The sequence below is a fragment of the Ovis aries genome, chromosome X (genome assembly GCF_016772045.2).
Source record: "Ovis aries strain OAR_USU_Benz2616 breed Rambouillet chromosome X, ARS-UI_Ramb_v3.0, whole genome shotgun sequence".
Lineage (NCBI taxonomy): Eukaryota > Metazoa > Chordata > Mammalia > Artiodactyla > Bovidae > Ovis > Ovis aries.
The window spans coordinates 74994227-75010386 of record NC_056080.1 but is presented as its reverse complement, the minus strand read 5'-3'; the positions used below and the strand labels follow the sequence as shown (position 1 = coordinate 75010386).

Below are 16160 nucleotides of genomic sequence, written 5' to 3'. Positions count from 1 at the left end.
GTTAGGCCTCATGTATATTTAAATCTTTTTTGATAGCTACACTCCCTTTGCTAATGGGCCCAATGATACTCCTGAAGAGATATTGCTGCGTATAGGCAATGGAAAGTTCTCTTTGAGTGGTGGAAACTGGGACAGTATTTCAGATGGAGCAAAGGTATAAATTATAAATATGTTTTGTTTTGAACTGTTAATTGCCAAAATATTTTAAGTTTATAGCCTAGTCTGCATTTGCAGAGTATCAGATGGTGTTTTATGTCAGTATTTGTTTTTTTGGAATATAAATTTATTTATTTTAATTGGAGGCTAATTACTTTACAATATTGTATTGGTTTTGCCATACATCAACATGAGTCCGCCATGGGTGTACACATGTTCCCCATCCTGAACCCCCCTTCCACCTCCCTCCCCGTATCATCCCTGTGGATCATTCTAGTGCACCAGCCCCGAGCATCCTGTATCATGCATCGAACCTGGACTGGCAATTGGTTTCACATATATTATACAGATTTCAATGCCATTCTCCCAAATCATCCCACCCTTGCCCTCTCCCACAGAGTCCAAAAGACTGTTCTATACATCTGTGTCTCTTTTGCTGTCTCACATACAGGGTTATCATTACCATCTTTCTAAATTCCATATATATGCGTTAATATACTGTATTGGTGTTTTTCTTTCTGGCTTGCTTCACTCTGTATAACAGGCTCCAGTTTCATCCACCTCATTAGAACTGATTCAAATGTATTCTTTTTAATGGATGAGTAATATTCCATTATGTATATGTACCACAGCTTTCTTATCCATTCATCTGCTGATGGAAATCTAGGTTGCTTCCATGTCCTCACTCTTATAAACAGTGCTATGATGAACATTGGGGTACACGTGTCTCTTTCAATTCTGGTTTCCTCGGTGTGTATGCCCAGCGGTGGAATTGCTGGGTCTTATGGCAGTTCTATTTCCAGTTTTTTAAGGAATCTCCACACTGTTCTCCATAGTCGCTGTACTAGTTTGCATTCCCACCAACAGTGTAAGAGGGTTCCCTTTCCTCCACAGCCTCTCCAGCATTTATTGCTTGTAGACTTTTGGATAGCAGCCATTCTGACTGGCGTGCAATGGTATCTCATTGTGGTCTTGATTTGCATTTCTCTGATAATGAGTGATGTTGAGCATCTTTTCATGTGTTTGTTAGCCATCAGTATGTCTTCTTTGGAAAAATGTCTGCTTATTTCTTCAGCCCATTTTTTTGACTGGGTCATTTATTTTTCTGGAATTGAGCTGCAGGAGTTGTTTGTATATTTTTGAGATTAATTCATTGTTAGTTGCTTCATTTGCTGTTATTTCCTCCCATTCTGAAGCCTGTCTTTTCACCTTGCTGATAGTTGCCTTTGTTGTGCAGAAGCTTTTAATTTTAATTAGGTCCCATTTGTTTATTTTTGCTTTTATTTCCAATATTCTGGGAATGGATGATAGAGGATCCTGCTGTGAGTTATGTCAGAGAGTGTTTTGTCTATGTTCTCCTCTAGGAGTTTTATAGTTTCTGGTCTTAGGTTTAGATCTTTAATCGATTTTGAGTTTATTTTTGTGCATGGTGTTAGAAAGTGTTCTAGTTTCATTCTTTTACAAGTGGTTGACCAGTTTTCCCAGCACCACTTGTTAAAGAGATTGTCTTTTCTCCATTGTATATTTTTGCCTCCTTTGTCAAAGATAAGGTGTCCATAGGTGTGTGGATTTATCTCTGGGCTTTCTATTTTGTTTCATTGATCGACATTTCTGGTTTTGTGCCAGTACAATACTGTCTTGATGACTGTGACTTTGTAGTAGAGCCTGAAGTCAGGCAGGTTGATTCTTCCAGTTCCATTCTTCTTTCTCAAGATTGCTTTCACTATTTGAGGTTTATTGTATTTCCATAGAAATTGTGAAATTATTTCTTCTAGCTCTGAGAAAAATACCATTGGTAGTTTGATAGGGATTGCATTGAATCTATAGATTGCTTTGGGTAGTATACTCATTTTCACTATATTGATTCTTCCGATCCATGATCATGGTATATTTCTCCATCTGTTAGTGTCCTCTTTGATTTTTTTCACCAGTGTTTTATACTTTTCTATATATAGGTCTTTTGTTTCTTTAGGTAGATATATTCCTAAGTAGTTTATTCTTTTCGTTGCAATGGTGAATGGAATTGTTTCCTTAATTTCTCTTTCCATTTTCTCATTATTAGTGTATAGGAATGCAAGGAATTTCTGTGTGTTGATTTTATATCCTGCAACTTTACTATATTCATTGATTAGCTCTAGTGATTTTCTGGTAGAGTCTTTAGAGTTTTCTATGTAGAGGATCATGTCATCTGCAAACAGTGAGAGTTTTTCTTCTTTTTTTCCAATCTGGATTCCTTTTATTTCTTTTTCTGCTCTGATTTCTGTGGCCAAAATTTCCAAAACTATGTTGAATGGTAGTGGTCAGAGTGGGCACCCTTTTCTTGTTCCTGACTTTCGGGGAAATGCTTTCAATTTTTCACCATTGAGCATAATGTTTGCTGTGGGTTTGTCATATATAGCTTTTATTATATTGAGGTGTGTTCCTTCTATTCCTGCTTTCTGGAGGGTTTTTATCATAAATGGATATTGAATTTTGTCAAAGGCTTTCTCTACATCTATTGAGATAATCATATGGCTTTTATTTTTTAATTTGTTAATGTGGTATATTACATTGTTTGATTTGCAGATATTGAGGAATCCTTGCATCCCTGGGATAAAGCCTACTTGGTCATGATGTATGATCTTTTTAATGTGTTGTTGGATTCTGATTGCTAGAATTTTATTAAGGATTTTTGCATCTATGTTCATCAGTGATATTGGCCTGTAGTTTTCTTTTTTTGTGTGGCATCTTTGTCAGGTTTTGGTATTAGGGTGATTGTGGCCTCATAGAATGAGTTTGGAAGTTTACCTTCCTCTGCAATTTTCTGGAAGAGTTTGAGTAGGATAGGTGTTAGCTCTTCTCTAAATTTTAGGTAGAATTCAGCTGTGAAGGCGTCTGGACCTGGGCTCTTGTTTGCTGGAAGATTTCTGATTACAGTTTCAATTTCCGTGCTTGTGATGGGTCTGTTAAGATTTTCTATTTCTTCCTGGTTCAGTTTTGGAAGGATGTACTTTTCTAAGAATTGGTGCATTTCTTCCATGTTGTCCATTTTAGTTGGCATATAATTGCTGATAGTAGTCTCTTATGATCCTTTGTCTTTCTGTGTTGTCTGTTGTAATCTCTCCATTATCATTTCTAATTTTACTGATTTGATTTTTCTCCCTTTGTTTCTTGATGAGTCTGGCTAATGGTTTGTCAATTTTATTTATCTTCTCAAAGAACCACTTTTGGCTTTGTTGATTTTTGTTAATGGTCTCTTTTGTTTATTTTGCATTTATTTCTACCCTAATTTTTAAATTTATTTATTTTAATTGGAGGCTAATTACATTACTGTATTGTATTGGTTTTGCCATACATCAACATGAATCCGCCATTGCTGTACACATATATATGGAATTTTTTAATTTATTTATTTTAATTCGAGACTAATTACATTAGAGTATTGTATTGTTTTTGCCATACATCAGCATGAATCTGCTACCATGAATCTGTACACATATATATGGAATTTAGAAAGATGGTAACAATAACCCTATATGCGACACAGCAAAAGAGACACAGATATATGAAAGTCTTTTGGACTCTGTGGGAGAGGGTGAGGGTGGGATGATTTGGGAGAATGGCATTGAAACATGTATAATATCATATACCCTAATTTTTAATATTTCTTTACTTCTACTAACCCTGAAGTTCTTCATTTCTTCCTTTTCTAGTTGCTTTAGGTGTAGAGTTAAGTTATTTATTTGAGTTTTTTCTTATTTCTTGAGGTATGCCTGTGTTGCTATGAACCTTCCCCTTAGCACTGCTTTTACAGTGTCCCACAGTTTGGGTTGTTGTGTTTTCATTTTCATTCATTTCTATGCATATTTTGTTTTATTTTTTATTTCTTCTGTGATTTTTGGCTATTCAGCAGCGTGTTGTTCAGCCTCCATATGTTGGATTTTTTAATAGCTTTTCTCCAGTAATTGAGATCTAATCTTACTGCATTGTGGTCAGAAAAGATGCTTGGAATGATTTCAATTTTTTTGAATTTACCAAGGCTAGATTTATGGCCTCGGATGTGATCTATCCTGGAGAAGGTTCTATGTGCACTTGAGAAAAAGGTGAAATTCATTGTTTTAGGGTAAAATGTCCTATAGATATCAATTAGGTCTAACTGGTCTACTGTATCATTTAAAGCTTGTGCTTCCTTGTTAATTTTCTGTTTAGTTGATCTATCCATAGGTGTGAGTGGGGTATTAAAAGTCTCCCACTATTATTGTGTTATTGTTAATTTCCCCTTTCATACTTGTTAGCATTTGTCTTACATATTGAGGTGCTCCTTTGTTGGGTGCATATATATTTATAGTTGTTATATCTTCTTGGATAAAACCTTTGATCATTATGTAGTGTCCTTCTTTGTCTCTTTTCACAGCCTTTTTTAAAAGTCTATTTTATTTGATATGAATATTGCTACTCCTACTTTCTTTTGGTCGCTATTTGTGTGGAATATCTTTTCCAGCCCTTCACTTTCAGTTTGTATGTGTCCTTTGTTTTGAGGTTGGTCTCTTGTAGACAACATATATAGGGGTCTTGTTTTTGTATCCATTCAGCCAGTCTTTGCCTTTTGGTTGGGGCATTCAACCCATTTACGTTTAAGGTAATTATTGATAAGTATGATCCTGATGCCATTTACTTTTTTGTTTTAGGTTCGAGTTTATACATGCTTTCTGTGTTTCCTGTCTAGAGAGTATTCTTTAGCATTTGTTGGAGAGTTGGTTTGGTGGTACTGAATTCTCTCAGCTTTTGCTTGTTGGTAAAGCTTTTGATTTCTCCTTCATATTTGAATGAGATCCTTGCTCGGTACAGTAATCTGGCCTGTAGGTTATTTTCTTTCATCACTTTAAGTATGTCCTGCCATTCCCTCCTTGCCTGAAGAGTTTCTATTGAAAGATCAGCTGTTATGGGAATCCCCTTGTGTGTTATTTGTTGTTTTTCCCTTGCTGCTTTTAATATTTGTTCTTTGTGTTTGATCTTTGTTAATTTGATTAATATGTGTCTTGGGTGTTTCGCCTTGGGTTTATCCTATTTGGGACTCTCTGGGTTTCTTGGACTTGGGTGATTATTTCCTTCCCCATTTTAGGGAAGTTTTCAACTATTATCTCCTCAAGTATTTTCTCATGGGCTTTCCTTTTGTCTTCTTCTTCTGGGACTCCTATGATTTGAATGTTGGGGCATTTAACATTGTCCCAGAGGTTTATGAGATTGTCCTCATTTCTTTTAATTTGTTTTTCTTTTTTCCTCTCTGATTCATTTATTTCTACATTCTATGTTTACCTCACTAATCCTATCTTCTGCCTCCCTTATTCTACTGTTTGTTCCTTCCAGAGTGTTTTTGATCTCATTTATTGCATTATTCATTATATATTGACTCTTTTTAATTTCTTCTAAGTCCTTGTTAAACCTTTCCTGCATCTTCTTAATCCTTGTCTCCAGGCTATTTATTTGTGATTGCATTTTGTTTTCAAGATTTTGGATCATTTTCACTATCATTATTCAGAATTCTTTGTCAGGTAGATTCCCTATATCTTCCTGTTTTGATTGGTTTGGTGGGCATTTCTCCCGTTCCTTTACCTGCTGGGTATTCCTCTGTCTCTTCATCTTGTTTATGTTGCTATGTTTGGGGTAGCCTTTCTGTATTCTGGCAGTTTGTGGAGTTCTCTTTATTGTAGAGTTTCCTCGCTGTGGGTGGCGTTGTATCAGTGGCTTGTCAAGGTTTCCTGGTTAGGGAAGCTTGTGTCATTGTTCTGGTGGTGGAGCTGGATTTCTTCTCTCTGGAGTGCAATGAAGTGTCCAGTAATGAGTTATGAGATGTCAGTGGGTTTGGAGTGACTTTGGGCAACCTGTATCTTAAAGCTCAGGGCTGTGTTCCTGTGTTGCTGGAGAATTTGCGTAGTATGGCTTGCTCTGGAAGTTGTTGGCCCTTGAGTGGTGCTTGGTTTCAGTGTAGGTATGGAGGCATTTGATGAGCTCCAGTCAATTAATGTTCCCTGGAGTCAGGAGTTCTCTGGTGTTCTCCGTGTTTTAACTCAAGCCTCCTGCTTCTGGTTTTCAGTCTCATTTTTACAGTAGCCTCAAGACTTCTTCATCTATACAGCACTGTTGATAAAACATCTAGGTTAAAGATGAAAAGTTTCTCCACAGTGAGGGACACCCAGTGAGGCTGACAGAGTTATGTGGAGAAGAGAAGAGGGAGGAGGGAGGTAGAGGTGATCAGGGTGAGATGAGGTAGAATCAAAAGAGGAGAGAGCAAGCTAGCCAGTAATCACTTCCTTATGTGTGCTCCACAGTCTGGAATGCTCAGAGATGTTCACGGAGTTATACAGAGAAGAGAAGAGGGAGGTAGGAGATAGAGGTGGCCAGGAGGATAAAGGGGGGTATCAAAAGTAGAGAGATCCAGCCAGTAATCAGTTCCCTAAGTGTTCTCCACCCTCTGGAACACACAAAGAGATTCACAGAGTTGGGTAGAGAAGAGAAGGGATAGGGAGAAGATAGAGGCGACCTGGTGGAGAAAAAGGAAAGTCCAAAGAGGGAGAGAGAGGTCAAGCCAGTAATCTCACTGCCAAGCAAAACTGGGTACTGAAGATTGGGTTCTTAAAGGTACAAAATTGATAATAAATACCAAAAAGCAAAGATTAAAAATCTAGAGTAGAGGTTGGATTTTTAAAAATACAATATTAAAGAAAAAGAAAAAAAATCACAAAAATTATAAAATATATATATGAAGTTTGCTTTAAAAAATAGGGTCTCTTTTTGTTGTTTTTTTGCAAAGTAATAGTTGGTTATAAAAATGAAAATTAAAGGAGTAATAGAGGACTTAAAATTTTAAAAAAATAAAAATTTAAGAATGGTAGTAAAAATATATCTAGAACTTTCTCTGGTGTTGTGGGCAGGGTGAGGTCAGTTCATTTTTGGATAATTCCTTGATTCAGTTTATATTTCTCAAGATCTATAAGCCCCTTCCTATGTAGTTGGTGCTAACTACAGGGTTTTAATCTGTTGCACCTGTCACTTCCAAGGAGGTTCCCTCTGGTTTAGCTTCTTCTATTTGCCGGTCTCTTCAGCGTCTAATTTCTGCCCTGGCACAAGGGGGCGGTGGTGGACACTTTTATAGGCTCACTGATTCAGTCGTGCTATGGGGAAGGAGGGACGCTGCAAACAAATAACACTGGCATGTGCTCGCAGTGTCTCAGCCACACTGGTTTTCCCCCACTCACAGCGTGTGTGCTTTCCCAGTCTATGCTGCTTAGGCTCTAAGTTGCTCTGCCAGGAACTGTCTGAGACTGACCCTGGGTTGTATGCACTTCACAGGTCTAAGCCGCTCAGATTCAGGTACTCGGGTAGTCCTCAGAGGTGCAGACTTGGTTGGGCCCGCGTTTTGTGCCCTTCTCAGGTCCAAGCAGCTCAGGTGACCAGGTGTTTGGTGAGCACAGTCACTGCGACTTATTGCCTTCCCTGTCCCTGCCACTCAGTTTCTGGGTGTACAACCAACCTGTGCACCTTCTCAGGTGGATGTTGACTGTCCAGAATCCTACAAGTCTTGGTTAGCAAAGAAACCTGCTTGCATGTTGGTAGATAATGCCTCTCTGGGGCTGCGATTATTCCCTTCTGGCTCTGGCTGCCCTTGTCTGCCTGTCACCAGAGGGGGATGGACCAGTCTGCAGCCAGTTGCCTCTGTTAAATCCTTTGTTCTGTGAGCAGGCATGGTGGTGTCTCAGGTTAGGGCTGTTCACATGGTAGTTATCCCACAGTCTTGTTTGCTATCCCAAGTTAGTTCCCTTAGATTGTTGCCCTCAGGGCATTCAGGCTGGGTCCTTACTCTAAGTAATGCAGCCCCTGCCTCCCTACCCAGCCCCGGCTTGCTAGTAGCAAATGCAGGCGTTTGTGCTGCTTCTCTGCTGGGAGAGTTACCATTGGGCATGTAATCTGTGGGTTTTAATTATTCATTTATTTTTCCTCCCAGTTTGTTGCCCTCTGTGTTTCCAAGGCTTGCCACAGACTTGGCAGTGAGAATGTTTCCTGGTGTTTGGAAACTTCTTTCTCTTTTAAGACTCCCTTCCTGGCATGGAGCTCCGTCCCTACCTCTTTTGTCTCTCTTTTTGTCTTTTATGTTTTATCCTACCTCCTTTCAAAGACAATGGGCTGCTTTTCTGGGTGCCTGATGTCCTCTGCCAGCATTCAGAAGTTGTTTTGTGGAATTTTCTCAGCGTTAAAATGTTCTTTTGATGAATTTGTTGGGGAGAAAGGGGTCTCCCTGTCCTATTCCTCTGCCATCTTAGGACCAACCTCCAGTATTTGTTTTTAAATCACAGTGTTTATTTTTAAGTCAACTCACATACATGTGCAAATTGAAGAAGAAGACAAAGGCTGACGTTTTTTTACTGTGCTTCTGGGATACGTTTCTCTCTTATCAATTCATTTGTGATCAGAGACTATAAACCAGTTTCAGTGTTAACCAAAAGGAAAAATACATAAACCCAACTAAGTTTTATTTCTGCATTTAGTGTATTTTTACACATCATATATTCTTTAGCACAGACATTGACTACTCATTATATAGGTGATTTTTGTAGTGTTAACTTATTCTGAGAGTATATACAAACTTTCTATCAGTTGCACCTTAGTTCAGTTCAGTTTACTTCAGTCATTCAGTCGTATCTGAAACGTTGTGACCCCATGAATCTTAGCATGCCAAGCCTCCCTGTCCATCAAAAACTCCTGGAGTTCACTCAAACTCATGTATATCGAATTGGTGATGCCATCCAGCCATCTCATCCTGTGTCATCCCGTTCTCCTCTTGCCCGCAATCCCTCCCAGTGTCAGGGTCTTTTCCAATAAGTCAACTCTTCGCATGAGGTGGCCTAAGTACTGGAGTTTCAACTTAAGCATCATTCCTTCCAAAGAAATCCTAGGGCTGATCTCCTTCAGAATGGACTGGTTGGATCTCCTTGCAGTCCAAGGGACTCTCAAGAGTCTTCTCCAACACCACAGTTCAGAAGCATCAATTCTTCGGTGCTCAGCCTTCTGCACAGTCCAACTCTCACATCCATACATGACCACTGGGAAAACCATAGCCTTGACTAGACGGACCTTAGTCGGCAAAGTAATGTCTCTTCTTTTGAACATGCTATCTAGGTTGCTCATAACTTTTCTTCCAAAGAGTAAGCGTCTTTTAATTTCATGGCTGCAGTCACCATCTGCAGTGATTTTGGAGCCCAAAAAATAAAATCTGACACTGTTTCCACTGTTTCCCCATCTATTTGCCATGAAGTGATGGGACCAGATGCCATGATCCTCATTTTCTGAATGTTATCTATTTGCCATGAAGTGATGGGACCAGATGCCATGATCTTCATTTTCTGAATGTTGAGCTTTAAGCCAACTTTTTCACTCTCCTCTTTAACTTTCATCAAGAAGCTTTTTAGTTCCTCTTCACTTTCTGCCATAAGGGTGGTGTCATCTGTATATCTGAGGTTATTGAAATTTCTCCTGGCAATCTTGATTCCAGCTTGTGTTTCTTCCAGAGTCTTAATTATACTTTTGTTGAATATTGCATCTCTAGTACTTACTTATAACTAGAAGTTTTACTTTTGGCTGCTGTATATGATTCTATTTCTCCCACATCCTGGTTTTGGTAACCACAAACCTGATCTCTTTTTCTGTGAATTTATTTTTGAAATATAATTTACCTGCAGAACTGTGTTGGTTCCTGTTACATAACATGGTAATTCGATATTTCTATCCATTTGAAACTGATCAGCATGATAAGTCTAGGTAAAATATGTAACCAAAGACTGACTATATTCCCCACACTGTACATTTCATACCCATGATTCACTTATTTCTCAGCTGGAAGTTTGTGCCTGTTTATCTCCCTTACCTATTTATTCACTGTACTCACATCATTTCTCACAAATACCTGTTTGTTCTTTGTATCTGTAGTACCATTTATATTTTGTTATATGTATTCATTTATTTTGTGTTTTAGAGTCCACATAAAAGTGAGATCATGTTGTATTTGTTTTTCTCTGACTTATCCCACTTAGTATAGTACCTTGTAGATCCACTCATATTTTTGCAAATGGCAAAGTTTTTATAATGGTATATTAATGTTCCATCGAATATATGTATATACACACACACATATCTGTGTACTCAATCACTTCAGTCATATCTGACTCTTTGCAACCTCATGGACTATAGCCTGTCAGGCTCCATTGTCCATGGAATTTTCCTGACAAGAGTATGGAGTGGATTGTCATGCCCTCCTCTAGGGATAGACATCTATATGCATTTGTCATTGATGGACATGTAGGTTGTTTCCATATGTTGGTTATTATAAAAATTGCTGCACAGAACATTGGAATGCATATAGGTTTGAAATTAGTGTTTTTGTTCTCCTCAGGTAAATACACAGATGAAATTGCTAGATCATGTGGCAGTTCTATTTTTAATTTTTTGAGGAACCTTAATACTGTTTTCCTTTGTGGCTATACCAATTTACAATCACACTAACATTGCATGAGGATTCCCTCTTCTCTACATTCTTGCCAGCACATTGTTTGTTGTCTTTTTTGTTAATGGACATTCTGATAGATGTGGAGTGATATCTCAGTTGGTTTGATTTTCATTCCCTTGGTCATTAGTGATGTTAAGCATCTTTTCATTCATCTGCTGGCCATCTGTAGGTCTTTGGTAAAATGTCTGTTTAGGTCCTCTGTTCATTTCTTAATTAGGTTGTTTGGGGTTATTTTGATGTTGAGTACATGATTTACTTGTTTATTTTGGATATTAACTCCTTAGCAGTCATATTATTGACAAATATCTTCTTCCATTCAGTAGGCTTCCTTTTTGTTTGCTTGATAGTTTCCTTTGCTATGCAAAAGCTTTTTTTCTAGTTTGATATCCTACAAGTTGTTTATTTTTAGTTTTGTTTCCCTTTCCTGAGGAAGACATATTCAAAAAATATTGCTAAGTCTGATGTCAAAGAGTTTACTGCTTATGTTTTCTTCTAGAAATTTTATAGTTTCAGGTCTTAATTATATAATCCATTTTTAGTTTATTTTTGTATATGGTGTGAGGAAGTAGTCCAGTTTGATTCTTGTGCATGTAATTATTTAGTTTTCTCATCATCTTTTATTGACGAAATTATCTTTCACCCACTGTATTGTCTTGCCTTCTTTATTGGAGATTAATTGACTATATGTGCATCAGTTTATTTCTGGGCTATGTTCTTTTCCATTGATCTATGTGTCTGTTGTGCCAATACCATAATGTTTTGATTATTGTAGTTTTGTAGTGTAACTTTGCACCATGGAGCCTGATATCGACAGCTTTGTTATTTTTTCTCAAGATTGCTTTGGCAGTTGGAGATCTTTTCCAGTGTCATACAAATTTTAGGGTCATTTTTTCCAGTTCTCTGAGGAATGTCATGGGTATTTTGATAGAAATATAGGAATTGTATTAACTATAGATATTACTTTGGGTAGTATGGAAATTATAATAATAATAATTATTTCAGTTAAAGGATAAAGGATATCTTCATTTTTTAATATAAACTTATTTATTTTAATTGGAGGCTAATTACTTTACAATATTATATTGGTTTTGCCACACATCAACATGAATCCACCACGAGTGTTCCCCATGTGTTCCCCATGCTGAACCCCACTTCCACCTCCCTCCCCATACCATCCCTCTGGGGCATCACAGTGCACCAGCCCCGAGCATCCTGTATCATGCATCAAGCCTGGACTGGCAATTAGTTTCATATATGATATTATACACGTTTCAATGCCATTCTCCCAAATAATGCCACCCTCTCCCTCTCCCACAGAGTCCAAAAGACTGTTCTATACATCTGTGACTCTTTTACTGTCTCTCATACAGGGTTATCATTACCATCTTTCTAAATTCCATATATATGCATTCAGTTCAGTTCAGTCGCTCAGTCGTGTCCAAATCTTTGTGACCCCGTGAATCGCAGCACGCCAGGCCTCCCTGTCCATCACCAACTCCCGGAGTTCACTCAGACTCACGTCCATCGAGTCAGTGATGCCATCCAGCCATCTCATCCTCTGTCGTCCCCTTCTCCTCCTGCCCCCAATCCCTCCCAGCATCAGAGTCTTTTCCAATGAGTCAACACTTCGCAAGACTTGGCCAAAGTACTGGAATTTCAGCTTTAGCATCATTCCTTCCAAAGAAATCCCAGGGCTGATCTCCTTCAGAATGGACTAGTTGGATCTCCTTGCAGTCCAAGGGACTCTCAAGAGTCTTCTCTAACACCACAGTTCAAAAGCATCAATTCTTTGGCGCTCAGCCATCTTCACAGTCCAACTCTCACATCCGTATGGGATGTGGATGGAAAAATCATATATATTTAGTAGTATATATATGTTACTCCAAAACTCACAGTTGGTCCCTCCCCCCAACCTTTCTCCTTTGGTAACCATGTTTGTTTTCTTTGTTTGTGAGTCTGTTTTGTAAATAAATTCATTTGTATTTTTTAGATTCCACACATATATTATATAATATGGTATTTGTATTTCTCTGTCTGATTTACTTCACTTAGTATGATAATCTCTCATTCCATCTGTGTTACTGCAAATGGAATTATTTCATTCTTTTCCATGGCTGAGTACTATTGCATTATGTATATATACATGTGTGTGTGTGCACATGTGTGTGTGTATCTCACAACATCCATATCCATGCATCTGTCAACGGACCTTTAGGTTATTCCCATATCTTGGCTATTACATTAAATAATGCTGTAGTGAACATTGGGGTGAATGTATCTTTTCAAATTATGGTTTTCTCCTGATATATGCTCAGGAGTGGGATTGCTGGATGATATGACAATACTAATTTTTAGTTTTTATGAGAATCCTCCATACTCTTCTCCATTATGGCTGCATCAGTTTACATTCCCAACAACAGTGTAGGATGGTTTCCTTTTCTCCACACCCTCTCCAGCATTTATTATTTGTAGACTTTTTGTTGACCATTCTGACTGGTGTCAGGTGATACCTCATTATAATTTTGATGTTTATTTCCTCTGTTACTTAGCAATATCGATCATCTTTTCATGTGCCTTTTGGACATCTGAATGTCTGCTTTGGATAAATGTCTCTATAAATATTCCACCCATTTACTGATTGCATTGTTTGCTTTTTTGATATTGAGCTGTTTGTTTATTTTGGTGATTAATCCTATGTTGGTCACATCATTTGCAGATATTTTATTCTCAGTCCATTGTTTGTCTTCTTATTTTGTTTATGTCTTCCTTTGCTGTACAAAAGCTTTTAAGTTTCATTAGGTCCCATTTGTTTATTTTTGTTTTTATTTCCATTACTCTAGTAATGATCCCAAAAAAATCGCTGCAATTTATGTCAAAGAGTGTTCTGCCTGTTTTCCTCAAAGAGTTTTATGGTATCCAGTCTTACATTTAGATCTTCCATCCATTTTGTGTTTATTTTAATGCATATTGTTTGAAAATGCCCTAGTTTTATTCTTTTAAATGAAAAGAATGTAGTTGTCCCATTTTCTCAGCACCACTTATTAAAGAGACTGTCTTTTCTCCATTCTATACTCTTACTTCCCTTGTCATAGATTAATTAACCATAGATGTGTGTGTTTATTCCTGGGCTTTCTGTCTTATTCCATTGATCTATTATTGGATTGGCCAAAAAGTTCCTTCATTTTTAAAGTAAAAATAAAAGATATATTTTTCAATTTCACCAAGAACTTTATTGAACAACATATTCATTGCTTTGTTCCACTGCTGCTGCTGCTAAGTCGCTTCAGTTGTGTCCGACTCTGTGCTACCCCATAGATGGCAGCCCACCAGGCTCCCCCATCCCTGGGATTCTCTAGGCAGAACACAGTAGGTTGCCATTTCCTTCTCCAAAGCATGAAAGTGAAAAGTGAAAGTGAAATCACTCAGTCGTGTCTGACTTTTCACGACCTCATGGACTGCAGCCCACCAGGCTCCTCCATCCATGGGATTTTCCAGGCAAGAGTACTGGAGTGGGGTGCCATTGCCTTCTCCGGTATGAATCAGAACTTCCCAGCCAAACTGTAATGGGTTTTGCCTGGTCCTCAAAAAAGCATGCATCTTGCATTATCCTGATGGAAGATTACATGTTTTCTGTTGATTGATTACAGGTGCTTTTCAGTTGGGCTCATTGGAAACAGTACTTATTGGAATTAATTATTTGGTTTTCTGGAAGGAGCTCATAATAGAGGATTCCCTTCATCACCTTCTTTGGATGAAACTGGGCCTTTGGTATGGTTGGTGGTGGGTCATTTCACTTGCCCCGCAGTCTCCTGTCCCACTTTATTGTAAAGTATCCATTTTTCATCACCTGTCACAATTTATTTTTAAAATGCAACATTTTCATTATGTTTCAGTAGAGAATCACATGTGGAAATAAGGTCAGGAAGGTTTTTTTTTTGTTTGTTTGTTTGTTTGTTTGTTTTAATTTAACTTATGTGGAACCCAAACGTCAAGCAATTAATATAACCAAGCTTGTGCAAATGATTTTCAACACTTATTTTGGATATTTTGAGTGTGTTGGCTCTCTCACATGTGGTATAATGTTGCTCGTTGTCAATTAATGTCTCAATTTGATATCAACTTAAACTGGTCTGCCTGACTGTGGGGCATAGTCTAGCAAGAAACCTCCAGCACAAAACTTCACATGCCACTCTGATGTGTTCAGTCACATTACCATCTCCATACACTGCACCAATCTTTTGTTTGAGTTTCTGTTGCATTTTTACCATTCTTGAAAGTGTAAAGCCTAATATGTTAAAAATGTTTTTTTTTCCTTTCTCTTCTTTTCAATATTAAAATGGCTATAGAAAAATTCACCATTTTTTTAATGCTTGCTAATATGAAAGCTTGTGCAATACAATCTAATAAAATTGTTTCAAGTGAGGTTAAAAATAACTAAGTGCAACTAGAATCATCTTACGGAAAAATCCCAAGGAACTTTTTGGCAAACCCAATATATGTCCACTTTTGTGCCCATACCATGGTTTTTTGAAGATTATACCATTGTAGTATAGCCTGAAGTCAGGACATGTTATTGCTTCAGATCCATTAAGATGGTTTGAGCTGTTTGGGGTCTTTTGTGTTTTCATACAAATTTAAAAATTTTTTGTTCTAGTTCTGTGAAAAATGCCATTGGTAATTTGATATGGATTGCATTGGCTCTACAGATTGACTTGGGTAGTATAGTTGTTTTCACAGTATTGATTCATTCTAAGAACATTGTATATACTTCCATGCGTTTGCATCATCTTCCATTTCTTTCAACAGTTTCTTATAGTTATTTGAGTACAGGTTTTGCCTCCTTAGGTAGGTTTACTCCTAGATAATTTATTATTTTTCATGTGATGGCCAATGAGATTATTTCCTTGATTTCTCTTTCTGATATTCTGTTGTTGTTATATAGGAATGCAAGAGATTTCTTTATATTAATTTTATATTATACAGCTTTACCAAATTCATTGATGAGGTCTAGTTGTTTTCTGGTAGCCTTTTTAGGATTTTTAAAAATATTTATTTATGGCTCTGCTGGATCTTCATTGTTGCATGCAGGCTTTCTCTAGTTGCAGTGAGTGGAGGCTACTCTCTAGTTGTGGTGCATGGGCTTCTCTTTGCAGTGGCTTTTCTTGCTGCAGAGCACAGGCTTTAGAGTGTGTAGGCTCAGTAGTTGTGGCATGTTGATTAAGTTGCTCTGTGGCATGTGGAATCTTCCCAGAGGAAAGATCGAACCCATTTCCCATGCATTGGCAGGCAGATTCTCAACCACTGGACCACCAGGAAGTTCCTAGGAGGTTCCCTGTGCTGCATAGTAGAACCTTGTTTTTTCCATTCTGTTTACAGTAGTTTGCATTTGTTAATCCCAAACTCCCAATCCTTCACTCCTCTGCCCCACCTACTTTGGAAACCACAAGTCTCTATATTTGTGAGTAAT

At 37.8% G+C, this 16160-nt stretch overlaps 1 protein-coding gene across 17 annotated transcripts in view; it reads left to right on the top strand.

Annotated features, from left to right (window-relative positions):
• The window catches only part of RPS6KA6 (ribosomal protein S6 kinase A6), a 254839-nt gene that overhangs the window by 218251 nt on the left and 20428 nt on the right, over positions 1-16160 (top strand). For 16 of the 17 annotated variants that reach the window (XM_060408374.1, XM_060408372.1, XM_042241591.1 and 13 more), the window contains one exon: positions 37-154. In XM_060408374.1, the coding sequence (XP_060264357.1) occupies positions 37-154 (118 nt within the window). Of the gene's footprint in view, positions 1-36; positions 155-14340; positions 14462-16160 lie in introns of all 17 variants that reach the window. The other variant, XM_042241596.2, reaches the window with a different exon arrangement.